Source organism: Colletotrichum fructicola (assembly GCF_000319635.2).
Source record: "Colletotrichum fructicola Nara gc5 chromosome Unknown KSG_Nara_v1_contig05, whole genome shotgun sequence".
Taxonomy (NCBI): domain Eukaryota; kingdom Fungi; phylum Ascomycota; class Sordariomycetes; order Glomerellales; family Glomerellaceae; genus Colletotrichum; species Colletotrichum fructicola.
The window spans coordinates 3,354,430-3,366,559 of NW_027094055.1; the positions used below are offsets into that span (position 1 = coordinate 3,354,430).

General features: G+C 57.7%; 5 protein-coding genes across 5 annotated transcripts; 2 read left to right on the top strand and 3 right to left on the bottom strand.

Moving 5' to 3' along the window:
- Positions 1 to 163: 163 nt before the first annotated feature.
- Positions 164 to 699, bottom strand: CGGC5_v009625 (uncharacterized protein; the record flags this gene model as incomplete). The annotated part of the gene is made up of 2 exons (XM_032023848.1): positions 164 to 234; positions 297 to 699. The coding sequence occupies 2 exons, from the start codon at positions 697 to 699 to the stop codon at positions 164 to 166; spliced, it is 474 nt and encodes a 157-aa protein (XP_031879476.1).
- Positions 700 to 2,452: 1,753 nt separating this feature from the next.
- CGGC5_v009626 (uncharacterized protein) lies at positions 2,453 to 4,289 on the top strand (the record flags this gene model as incomplete). The annotated part of the gene is made up of 2 exons (XM_032023850.1): positions 2,453 to 2,970; positions 3,032 to 4,289. 2 exons carry the CDS (start codon positions 2,453 to 2,455, stop codon positions 4,287 to 4,289), a joined length of 1,776 nt encoding a protein of 591 aa, XP_031879477.1.
- A 250-nt stretch (positions 4,290 to 4,539) lies between these two features.
- On the bottom strand, positions 4,540 to 6,174 carry alt2 (Cytochrome P450 monooxygenase alt2; the record flags this gene model as incomplete). Its single annotated transcript, XM_032023851.1, has 1 exon — positions 4,540 to 6,174. The coding sequence occupies one exon, from the start codon at positions 6,172 to 6,174 to the stop codon at positions 4,540 to 4,542; it is 1,635 nt and encodes a 544-aa protein (XP_031879475.1).
- An 851-nt stretch (positions 6,175 to 7,025) lies between these two features.
- Positions 7,026 to 8,725, bottom strand: alt3-1 (Cytochrome P450 monooxygenase alt3; the record flags this gene model as incomplete). Its single annotated transcript, XM_032023852.1, has 4 exons — positions 7,026 to 7,200; positions 7,250 to 8,015; positions 8,066 to 8,576; positions 8,630 to 8,725. The coding sequence occupies 4 exons, from the start codon at positions 8,723 to 8,725 to the stop codon at positions 7,026 to 7,028; spliced, it is 1,548 nt and encodes a 515-aa protein (XP_031879486.1).
- Positions 8,726 to 9,659: 934 nt separating this feature from the next.
- Positions 9,660 to 11,350, top strand: alt4 (FAD-linked oxidoreductase alt4; the record flags this gene model as incomplete). Its single annotated transcript, XM_032023854.1, has 5 exons — positions 9,660 to 9,794; positions 9,852 to 10,119; positions 10,177 to 10,568; positions 10,621 to 11,018; positions 11,086 to 11,350. 5 exons carry the CDS (start codon positions 9,660 to 9,662, stop codon positions 11,348 to 11,350), a joined length of 1,458 nt encoding a protein of 485 aa, XP_031879491.1.
- Between the last annotated feature and the right edge of the window lie 780 nt (positions 11,351 to 12,130).

Here is a 12,130-nt window from a genome sequence, read left to right on the forward strand (position 1 = left end):
TTGACAGTGACAAATGCTTTGGGCACTTGGCAACCGCTAAAATCCACGACGCCGTAGACAAGTGTGTCAGCGCTCACAATCCCACCCCCATTCACATGGTCCCAAGCGGCCACGGCGAATTTCATCTGAGGAAGGAACAAAGTCTTTTGTGTTTGGCACTGGATTAGTGTCTGGAGTAGCACACAACCTGCTCAGAGTCGGAGTCAACGAGACCGAACCCGATGAAGATGCGATCTGTGTAGCGTCAGTAAGACACAGCACAGGAACCCATTGACGCACAAGAGGCCTGGACTCACCCTTGCCGTCGTTGCGAATTGAGCCATCTGCCATGAACGTAAAAGCGCCTTTCTCTTCTGTTACCTTATCTTTTGTTGAATCGTCCCAGACCACGGCACCATCCTGCATTTTAATGCCGACGACGGATCCTCCCGGTCCCAGCTTCACCTCCCGGTACGTTAGTGTGCTGGTATTGAATGCCTTGTCATTGCTCGTGGTGCCAATAATAGCGTAGATAGTGGTGCTGTCGATTTTGAACGTCGCCGTGCTGGAGCCGTCGGCCTGAGCTTCAATGGGCGGCGACGACTGGAATGCTTGATCGATCAATTCAACGGCTGGCTGTCCCTGGCGTGGTACGGTTGACAGCAAGAATCGGCAGCGCTTCCACTCGTTTTTGACGTGAATGGTAAACTGAGAAGTCATTGCGAATCTATTACCGGACAATCCAATGTCTGACAGATCACCGCTGCAAGCTTTGCTCTTTTTATTCTTTCCCTCAAATGCCCCCCTGCATGCCAGCTGAATGGCGGTGTTGAAGTCCTCAGCCAGCCACATCCTTCAGCTTGCTGTAAAACCAGTAATATCCCGAAAATCACGGCCAATGGATTTGGAGCATGATATAGATGAGTATTGTGTAATATCACCAGAACAAGGCTGAAGGGATGTGTTGCATGTATCGACATCGGCGTACTAATGGATGTTATGCCGCCCCAAAAGCTCCGCCTTCCCGGCTCCGGCGACACCAACTTGTGCATTCATGCTTAACCTAATACTAGGTACCTCAATTCTTAGCAACTCCAGCCTCTGAAGCCAAAATGTCTCACCGCAGATCTCATCTCAATGCGTCCTTTTGCTCCAGTACCGTAAGACGCCCGGCTAGGGTGCGCTAGGCTGCTTAAGCTTACTGCGTAGCACTGCACTGGGCTGGCACACCAAAGACCATCCTTATCCGCTCCCTGTCGGGGTGGCATGTGAGCCGTTTGGTGTAAGCCCATTGGACAAGATCGATCAGGGGTGGCTGACGGTGCTAACTCGAAGTCGTGGGAAGAGGCCATCTTGGGTTCCTTAGGGTGAGGTTGCTGGCTGTTCCCAGTTGTTTATCTTTTCTCCTCCAAGTTCCTACTTGTTAGCTAGATTTGGGAACATGAAGTTGTCATGACAAGTCTGGCTTGATCAAATCCTTCGTTTCAGTATTTATTCAGTTCAAATCACAAAGCCAGTGCCACAGAATCTACTCGAGTTGATCCAATGGCGCCTCCCCCGCCTGATCGGCACCGGCGCATGCACAACGGCCGTGACAGAGCTCCTTGCGGCAGCTGAAGCCGATTGCGGCGTTCGCCATTGAGCGACATAGTGTCAGTCGGTTCATTTCATTGGCTGAAGCTGGTGATAACGAAGCCGTCCACCAACCCCGCATCGGCTGCATCTGCATCTGGTGTCTCTTTCTTCCGCCTACTTGGCCCGTCCAATGGTCTCTCCTCCGCTTCATCACCAACCCTCCATCTTGCGCCTTATCATCAGAGGCACCTCATTGCACCCTCACCCAGCTAAGGTAGACTGCTGTCTTGCTACCTCGACTTGCTTACTTCACCCTGGACTGTCAATCATCTGCCACTTTCTCCACCCCACCTGCTGCAAACACTTTAGACTGTCGATGCACCTCCGACGCCATTCGGGATGGTGCCCCTCCATCCCATCGCCAACCAGAAGCCAAGCTCTGTCAGGACGGCAGCTTTGCGAACCAGGCTCTCGATACCGCGACCAACACCAGCTGGTACCATGACTCGGACGATGGTGCTTGCTAACGAGCACGTCATTGTACCACCTACTTCGCCCATCAGGATAAGCGTCCCGATGGCACTCTGCGAACCATTGGAGGAGGTGAAGGTGAAGGCTTGCGACCCGTCTAGGAACATGTCAGCCCAGATCTCTCTCACCGTCTTAGCCTGCCGCCGCAAAGCTGCATGCAAGTCGAGCATTCTTTGTTCCTCGGGTCCTCGGGCGCCTGCGCAAGGTGTTCTGGGTAGTCCTCATTTATACATCATGCTGCCCTCCAGCACCGTCCGCCGAGAGCTTGCCTCCTCGTTGTCACAAACACTTGTCGCAACCTAATCGTCTGTTCAAGTCGATAGTCTTGATCGCAGACTCCTGCGATCACCCAAATCTCGGCTTCAGGATGTACACCCCGTCGGTGATCGCCTTCACGGCGGCCCTCTTAGCGACGGCGACAGCTCAATCCTCCAATCCTACAGTATGGGCTTCGGTCGCCCTCATGATGCACGGCGAGCGTACGCCTCTACGCAGCGAACTCTCCGACGTCTTGACTCCCCGAGGAGCCCAACAACTGTATGCCCAAGGAAACGCATTTAGGACTCGCTACCTCTCTGGCATCACCCCCACCAACTCGTCCGAGAGCCAGGTCACCTCCCGCGCCCCAATCCGAGACATTGCCCCCAATGTTGTCGACCACGCCCAGCTCCATATCCTCTCGGTCCCTGATGCGCACGTTGTTGCCGGCGCGCAGGCATTCATGCAGGCGCTCTACCCGCCCATCAGTCACACATTCTCGGTAGACACTGGCGGATCAAATGTTTCGTTCTCGACGACTTCAGGGAACTACACCGAGTACCCTCTGGACGGCTACCAATACCCTGTCATCCAGACTGCTGGCTACTTGGACCAGAGGTCAATTGGGTGAGTGATTGATTGTGCTCCAAAGCACACTCGTAAGACTAACATCGAACCCTACACAAAGCCTCCGAGGCAACACAGAGTGCACGCAATGGCAGGTCTCGACGCAGGTCGACATGACGCGCGACCCAGACATGCTCAAGCTCTACAACTCTACCAAAGCCAAGTACCAGTCCTTCTTCACCACCCCACCCCTCAACGACGGCGTCTACTCCCTCGCAAACGCCAACTTCTGGGACGCCTACAACATCTGGGACTACATCCGCTACCGCTACTCGCACGAAGAGGCCGTCTACAACGCCCTGATGGACGCCTACGTCAAGGACAGCCAGTTCCTCCAGGTCTACAGCAGACAGCAGCAGCTGGCCCTGTACTCGGACCAGAAGCCTTCCGGCCTGGCCAAGGGCGACATGATCCGGACGGTGGCCGGCATGTCGTTCGCCAAGCAGGTTGTGGACGCGCTCAAGGCCAACGGCAACTTTGGCGGCTACTCGCGCAAGCTGACGCTGCTCTTCAGCTCCCAAGAGCCCTTTCTGTCCTTCTTCTCCCTCGCCCAGCTCCAGCAGGGCAACACGTCGCTCTCCAGCCCCTTCTGGAACGTCCCCGAGCCCGGCGCCGCCATGGTCTTCGAGCTGATCGGCGACGAGCCCGGCCGCCCCGACTCCTACCCCAAGGACAGCAACCTCTACGTGCGGTTCCTGTACCGCAAGAATGCCGACCCGGGAACCGCATTCGAGGAGTACGCCCTCTTCGGCTCACCCGCCGCCGAGCCGCGCGTGACTTTTAGCTATTTCAAGCAGGAGATGCTCAAGTTCGGCGTCGACGTGGCGACCTGGTGCAGCATGTGCGCGTCCTCGCAGCCCTTCTGCAGCGTGCGGAGCACCGAGGCGCCCACGATCGGCGCAACGATCCGCGCGGTCGTGAGGAAGCCATACGTCGCAGGAATAATCGGCGGAGCGATCGTGCTCGCCGTTCTCGGCCTCGTGGTCGCGGCGTTCGTCTTGGCCGGCTTCCGGATCCGGCGCATGGGCAAGGAGGACAACAAAGACGGCCACCAACCCGCAGCCAGCCTTGGCGGGTTCAAGGCTGCGGAGAAGATGGCCAGTGATCCCGATCTGTCCGTCTCCAAGCGCGGCGTTCCGCACGAAAGGCACGGGAGCTGGGAGCTGCGGGAGGGGAGGGATGTGGTGACGGGGGTTCATGGGGCGGGCATCAGCGTGGACAAGAGCAGCTCGGCCAGCAGCGTGCATAGCAAGGACCTGGATGATGATGGCGCGAGCGTGATGGGGGCGTCGCCGGTGACTCCGAGGGAGAGCGTCTGAGACACATTAGATTCGGAACATTCTGGCTTTCATTCATGATACCCATTGATCCTCTTCGTGACAACACTCGCTTGGACTCGGGGAGAAGCACTTACACCGGCATTGGAAGACTTGATCACTCGCTTGAAGCATCTGGAGCATATTTGAGAGAGACAGGCGAGTAAGGGAACTCCTTCATTATTACTTGTCCACATCCCAATAATGAATAGACAAGATCACCATCCACTTACACCTTGCACTGACTATGGCCTCACTCCTTCGCAACCCTCAACCGACACAACACCGCCTCATTCCTATCAACCATACTCCCCGGACTACACACCACCGTGAAATTGTGCCAATCCCTCGCCGGATCCACGTCCAGCCCTTCCACGCCCTCGTACCGCTGCAGCATCCTCACAACCACATACCCCGCCTCCGTCAGCGCAAGCTGCTGCCCGATGCAGATCCGCGGACCGCCATTGAACGGCACAAAATGCCACGCCGCGCCCGCGGCGCCCCTCTTCGCCTCCCACCGCTCCGGCACGAACTCGTCCGCGTCGGGGCCCCACAGGTCCTTCCGCCGGTGCAGCACGTGCGTGCTGAAGTTGACCTCCGTCCCCGCGGCGACGAACACGGGGGATGTGCCGTCTACCCCACCGCCGCAGGGGAGCGTCGTGTCGACTAGGGCGCGGCGCGAGTTGAAGGGTACGACGGAGTGCAGGCGCAGCGTCTCCGAGAGGACATGCTGCAAATAGGTGCACTGCTTCAGGGTTGCGAAGGTCACCCTCTCCGCTGGGTCTTCCGAATAGGTGCCAAACGTGGAGAGCACCTCGGCGCGGAGCTTGGCGAAGACGCGCGGGGAGCGGAGCAGGCAGTACCACACCCAACTCATCAGACTCGCCGTCGTATCGCGGCCCGCGGCGAGGAGACCGAGGACCTGCTCGCGGACCTCCGTGTCGTCGCCGTCGCAGCGCTCGCGGAGGACGGTGAGGAAATCGTAGCGCGCGAGGGAGTCCCCCCGCTTCTGGGCGTTATCGGAGGCGGCGATGGCGTCGTCGACGAAGGCGTGCAACGTCTTCACGCAGGACTGCAGCTCGGCGGTGCCGTAGGCCCAGTAGAAGCTGCGCAGGCGCATGCGCACGCCGAGGAGGGCCAGCATGCGCTCGAAGGCGTGGTGGAAGGCCATCCCCGGGTGGGCGTGGTCGTCGCGCAGGCGGGCGGCGAGGGTGGAGGTGCTCTGGCCGAGGAAGAGCTCCGTCGCGGAGTCGAGGGTCAGGGAGGGGAGAAGGGAGGCGAGGCTGACGGGGGCTGTCCATCTTTCGGAGAGGCCGCCGCGCTCGATGCAGCGGAAGAGCGTCTGGACATGGGCCTCGAGCAGGTCCAGGCGGGAGACGTTGTCGCGGCTGAAGAGGGGGCGCATCATCTCCCTCGCAGAGCGCCAGGCGGGCCCGTCGGCGGCGAAGATACTGCGGCCGAGGACGGCCTTGAGGTTCGTGCTGCGGGCGGCGCCCATGCCGAAGTCGGCGAACTGGGTGGCGAGCAGGGCCTGGACATTGCGCGGGTCGGCGGTGACGAGGTTGGTGGTGCCGAGGAGGGCGATGCGGAAGGTGTGGACGCCGAGGGCGGCGAAGCGGGCGGCGACGTGGTCGGGCGTGCGCTGCTCGCGGTCCGCGCGGAGGGAGGCGAGGACGGTGTCGATGCCGAGCGGGAGGGTGGTCGGTTCGAGGGGCGGTGGCTTGCAGGACAGGCGGCGGGCTTTCTGGGCGAGGAGGAGGGAGCGGAGGGCGGAGTTGAGGATGAGGACGGTGGCGAGGATGATGGGGAGGAGGAGGTAGGGGGAGAGGGTGGTGAAGCGGGTGGTCAGGGTGAAGGCGGCGTCGAGGAGGGGGTTTGGCGGCGCCATGATTGCGAGACGTTGATGAGGATGTCTCGTCTCTGGCGATGGTGTTTCGGTGTTCTGGTGGTGAGGTTACGGTAAGAAGCTCATCTTCGCGTTAGGAGTGAAAACACCACGAGAGTGTCAGTGAATGCAGAGTTTGGCCATCATCGTGAGCTTCGGTGAGCTCCGGGCTCTCGCGGGATGACCCCACGACGGCTCATCTGTCGAGCTGTTTATTGGTCAAAGGGCCTACGTCACTGCCCCTCGTGAGCCCCCGAGCAACGTGCTTTCGACGAGGCTTGGCATTGGCTAAAGAGCTTGCAGGTCCGAAAGGGGCAAGGGAATCATGAAAAGACGGTCTCCATCGGGTCCATCCCGACGCGGGGGGCTGACGACCCGTCGTCTGGGGATGGGTATCCTTGGATGTGTGCTCCATGACTCGGGAGGACCACGCTGCTGGGAGTTGACAAGCACCAGGGGTCAAGGGTCAGAGGTCAGGGGTTCTCTGGATGTTGAACCCCTGGACAAGGACCCTGACTCGGGAGGTCGAAGGAGATGGGCGCGGCCAATGAGACAAGGGCAATTTGAAGGCAGCGGGCAGGTCGATCGATGCCGGCACGTTGTGGCATCATGGTCGTGTTTGTCAAGAAAGTTTCTAGGGTGTTCATGAAGGCCCGCGAATGGTTCGTCGGATGGTTTGCCACGTTTTGCAGAGTTTACGGGAACGAGGACAAGATAGACTTCCCGTCAATGGACAGGCAGAAAACTCAAAGAGATTAGGAGCACTTCATCGAATGATTGCATCTTTACTTTGGCACGTGGGCTTCATCAAGCATCAGATACCATCAAGCTGGTGTACATTACGCAAGACCCGTCTAAGCAGCCTGCTCGATGCCCTCTCTGGGACGCAGCTTAACCCACAGCGGCAGCTTCTCCCACATAATGTACGTTCCCTGCGGCGTCCACCAGTCTTCCGACAAATCGTTGGCCTCGAGGTCAAAGTACCACATCATCTTGGCGTACGCGAGGCTCATCTCGGCATACGCCATGCTGGATGCTGTCAGTTCACGGTCCAAGTTGTTGAGTGATGTAGACTTACGGCTTTCCAATGCAAATGCGCTGTCCGTAAGAAAACGGCTGCACGGCCACCCTGTCATCGTTGGCAAACTCGGAGCCGGGCGGCAGCTCAAGCCATCTCTCGGGCACAAAGTCCCCGGGGCGGTGGAAATTGTGCTTCGAATGCCCGGCGGCGAACTGGTTCACCGCAACCGCATACCCGCCAGGAACCCATTTACCCTCAATCACCTCCCCCTTCCCCGGCACCCAGCGTGGCAGCGAGCCCGGCGTGGGAGGATACAACCTCATCGCCTCGTTAATGCATGCGCGAAGGTACTTACAGTTCTGCGCCGAGACCATCGTGATCTCCTCCCTCGCCTTAAACGCGCCCCTCACCTCGGCCTTGAGCTTCGCGAGCTTGTCCGGGTTGTGCAGCAGAAAGTACGTCAGCCCAGACATGCCGCCGGCCGTGGTACCGCTGCCGGCGACGATGAAGGTGCCCGCGAGCATAACGAGCTCAAAGTTGGACAGCTTGACGCCGTCATCGTCGTTGTGGAGGATGTACGACATGAAGTCCTTGCCGGGGTTCTTGGCCGCGATGCGCTGGCGCACCTTGGCCTCCGTCATGGCGAGGTGCTTCTTGCGCGCTTCCGTGACGCGGCGCGGGGTGACCCAGGTGAGGAAGTCGAAGAAGCCGTACTGCACGGCGAGCTGGATCCAGACGTAGGCGGTGGCGCGGCCCATGATGGCGCGGATCCAGGGCTGGTCGGCGTTGTCGAGGGCTCCTGCGGGAATGCCAAAGGCGAGGTCTGTCATGGATCAGTATCCTATCGGCCCTGTTCGTGAGATTTCAACTCACCAGAGACGATATCGAACGCAAGCAAGTTAAACCACGTCGACATATCCACCGGCCCCTCCTTGCACCTCTTCATGAGCTGCCTCACCATGTTATCCGAGTGGTTCTGGAAGTAGTACTCCTGCTCGCGCAGCGCCTTCTCCGAGAAGGCCGGGTTGATCGCCCTGCGCAGCCTCGCGTGCCGCTCCTGGGTCTCCGTCATGAGCGTCTTGTGGCCGTTGAGCTTCGCGGGGGCGATGCCGCGGCCGTCAAGCGCCTTGGGGAACTCGGGGCTGCGCTGGCCGTAGATCTTCTTCCACGCCGCGCCGGACGTGTACGACAGCTCGTCGGGCGCGATGCGCACCACGGGGCCGTACTGCTCGTGCAGCTCGCGGATCTTCCAGGTGATGCGGCCCTTCATGTTGACGTAGTTCCATGGCAGGCGGGAGATGGCCCAAAGCTTGGGGCCCGGGTAGTGGCGGAGGGGGCTGAGGTAGAGGTAGTAGAAGGACCTGCAGGCGACGTAGCAGAAGATCTGGAAAGAGAAGTTAGAGATTTGGTGATGGTATTTGCAGCAGGATGACTTACAAGACACCAGAAGCTGAGGAAGATGTTGGTGAACGTCAAAGCTGGGAGTCTGCTCAGATGAGCAGCAAGCTGCTCGGGAATCTCTATCTTCACCATGATGGGTTACAGTCGCCGGATTGACCAAGAATGACGACTTCTCGATCTCAGTCTCAACGAGCGCAGCTTCAATGGCAAGTTTAGAAAGCCAGACAGCTACAGAGACTCGGTTCTGAATCTCCTCCCAAGAACGCGTGGGCCAAGCTGGAAGTTCTTCGGAGCTCTCCCCGTAATGACACGCCCCATGGCATTCTCCAACAAGACGTGAAGCACAGACAGCTGGCCCCCAGCAAGGATCATGATCAACTCCGAAGACCATCTGCCAATGACGTGACGAGACCACGGCACGTTCCTGGCGCCCCGCATAGATGGGTTCGAGAAGGAACACGATAACGAGTCCCTCTCAAAAGTTCGCCAACCCGGCGGTGCATACGCGGATTGGTGACTGGGGAGACCCTGACTGCCATCACCATACCCCTGAATGCCGGCCGATTTGATCCAAATATGGGGTGTTTAGCTGCACGAGAAAAGCTTATTCTACCGGCAATCCCTGGAGAGACCCGTCGCGCGGTGCACGAGTCAATGCTTGTTTGGAAAACAAGCTCACCAACCCCGTGCTTGGCTGTTCAAGTACCGAGCCGCCGTTCGTGAAGGATCAAGAAGCTCATTGGCTGCAGATGGCACCACGTGCGGTCTGAGATCTTCATGAGGGCGTTCAAGCTGATACCTCTGGGGAGTTATTCTGCCGTTGAGGACTCCGCCCCAAGGGACCCTGGTCCCCAGACAGGGGACGTTTGGCTGTGGGGTCTGCAAGCTCAGGGTAGCTGTTCACGATAGCTAACATGTTGCGGAACACAGTGGGGAGCTCAGGGTAGGAGACATGTGACGTCGCCGAGGTCGGTCTCTGAGGTCCCTCCAGCGCGGTGTTGGAGTGCGTTCTCGATAGCTTCATCATCGCTCTGGCACTTTGTGAACGCCAAGAAAAGATCTCAAGATGACCACCGCGGCAGACAGAGAGAGAATCCAGCAAGAGCTGGTGCCGAAGCTTAGTGCTGAAGCGATCCTCCACTGGCCTGAATCTGACGGGTTCAACAAGTCGAACTTGCGGTTCACTGACTATGAGCGGCCGGTAAGACAAAAAGCTCCGCCTTTTGATCGAGAAGAACGGCTAACGTGAACATTCAAGACTTACCTGGTGTCCATCTCACCAGGTTGTGACGACGATGTGATCGAGATCGTCAAGTACGCGAAAAGCAAGGGCGTTCCCTTTGCCCCGCGTTCCGGACACCATGCCGTCACGACGACGATGCGACATCTCAAAAACGGCATCCTGATCGACATGCGATCGTTGAACAAGCTCAGCTTCGATGCCGAGAATCGACAAGTCACGGTAGGAGGTGGTGTGATCACGGACGATTTCGTCAAGTTCCTTCAGTCTGTTGGGATGGAAGTTAGTGAGTAGTCTCGCTTGTCTCGATTGAAGGTTGTTCAGTCTCGTTGACGCCGCAAAGACGTGGGATCTTGCCCGACAACGGGCGTCATTGGCGTAGCTTTTGGGGCCGGACTGGGTCGGCTCCAGGGCAAGTACGGTTTCTTGCACGACAACATGGTGTCTTGCAAGCTAGTCCTCGCCGATGGTAGTGTCGTGGTGGTCTCACAAGAGACAAATCCCGATTTGTTCTGGGCCATCCGTGGCGCCGGTCACAACTTTGGTATTGCGCTGGAGGCAACGTTCCGCGTTTACCCGCAGGCGAATAAGGGTATTCACTACACCTGGGATTTAGAGTACACTGTCGACCAGTGCGACGCTGTCTTTGAGACGCTGAACAGTGTTCATGAGGAAATGCCAGCCGAGCTGGCCATCTTCATCTTGTGGATTCGGCAGTCTGATGGCGGCAGAAAGGTGAGAATCCGTCTTACACCGGTCTTGGACGGTTGCTGACTTTCTGGACTAGCATCACATTCTCGTCAACCTTGTCTGGTCCGGAAACGAAGCCGACGCAGATCCCTGGGTCGCCCGATTCGAAAAGCTCGATCCCGTGCTGAACAGCGGCAAGGTCACGACCGATTGGGCAGACCTCCCTTGGACAACATACAAAGGACAGAATAAGATCCTCAGCAAGCCCGAAGTCTGGTCTCTGGCCCCGAACAAGATGATGGGCGCCGCCTGCGTCGAGAAGTTCGATCTCAAAACCACCAAGGCCTTCTTCGAGACCGTCAAGTCTATGAACGAGGAGTGGGCTGGGAAGGGCTTCTTCGGAGCCATGTTTGAGTGTCTGCCGCACCAGAAGGTCAGGGAGCTTCCGGATGAGGCGACGGCTTTCCCCTGGCGTTGGGGATCGAACCATTTCTTGTGAGTTGCAACTATACTAGTGGGCATGTTAGGCCGAAAGAGAAGTAACTGACAGTGCTTGGGACAGAATGTTGATGGCAACCCCGATCAAACTGGAGAACAGAGCACCATTCGAAGCTCATCTCGACAAGTGGAAGAAGGAATTCATCGCCACTTCCGGATACGGCCGACTACAGCAATACGTCAATTATGGCAACACAACATCTACGATGAAGGATCCCGCAGAGGCGTTGTACGGTTACGAGCCCTGGAGGTTGGAGAAGTTGCGAGCGTTGAAGAAGATTTACGATCCCGATAATGTGTTTCGCTGGTACCAGCCATTGGTGGAATAATGCGTTCCGTTCAGAAGTTCAGAGATTGAGTTTCTTTGGTAATTGAATAGAGTTTTGAATACCACATGGCATAGATATTATTCGCCTTATGCAAATTGCAAACGTCACAAAGACTACACAATTCCCTTTGATTCTTTCGCTATTTGGCAGTGTTTGGAGGGTCTAAGTTTCTGAACATAGTCTCTTGAACTCACTCGTAATTCAACGTCAAATGCCACAGCAAATCCATTCCCAACATCCACAGACGGCCTCGGTGTTTTCGAGAATTGCGAAATCGGACTGGAAGCTGTCTCTCCACCGCCAGGGGTGCCATGTTCCGATCTCCCCCGCGAGCAAACACAGCAGCGGGCGGGAGCCGACGAGAGACGCGTCACAAACGAGAAAGCAATGCCGGCGGCAATGCAGCCTCTATGAACATCGCTACTGGAGGACAACGATAGAAATCCCCCACGTGCTCACGAGAACCGGAATGTCTTATTACCATGGTGTCGGGTCTTCGCCAATCGTTCCAGCAATAGTAGGGGGTGTGTTAAGGTCCCGAGTCATTGCTGTGTATCACGGCCCCGCAAGCAATATCAAGAACCTCGCAGACCCATCCGGAAGAGCCCCAGTTCAACGGCACAGCTAGGGCCCCTCAACCACTTTGGCAGTCGACTTTTCCACAATGGAGACGATCCATTCTCAAACGTCCCCCGGATTTGAACCGCTCTTGGCAGGACCCTGACCGATCGGGCTGTGGAACGGGTATCGCCAAGAGTCCGGGAGTTACTCCGGTGTGTC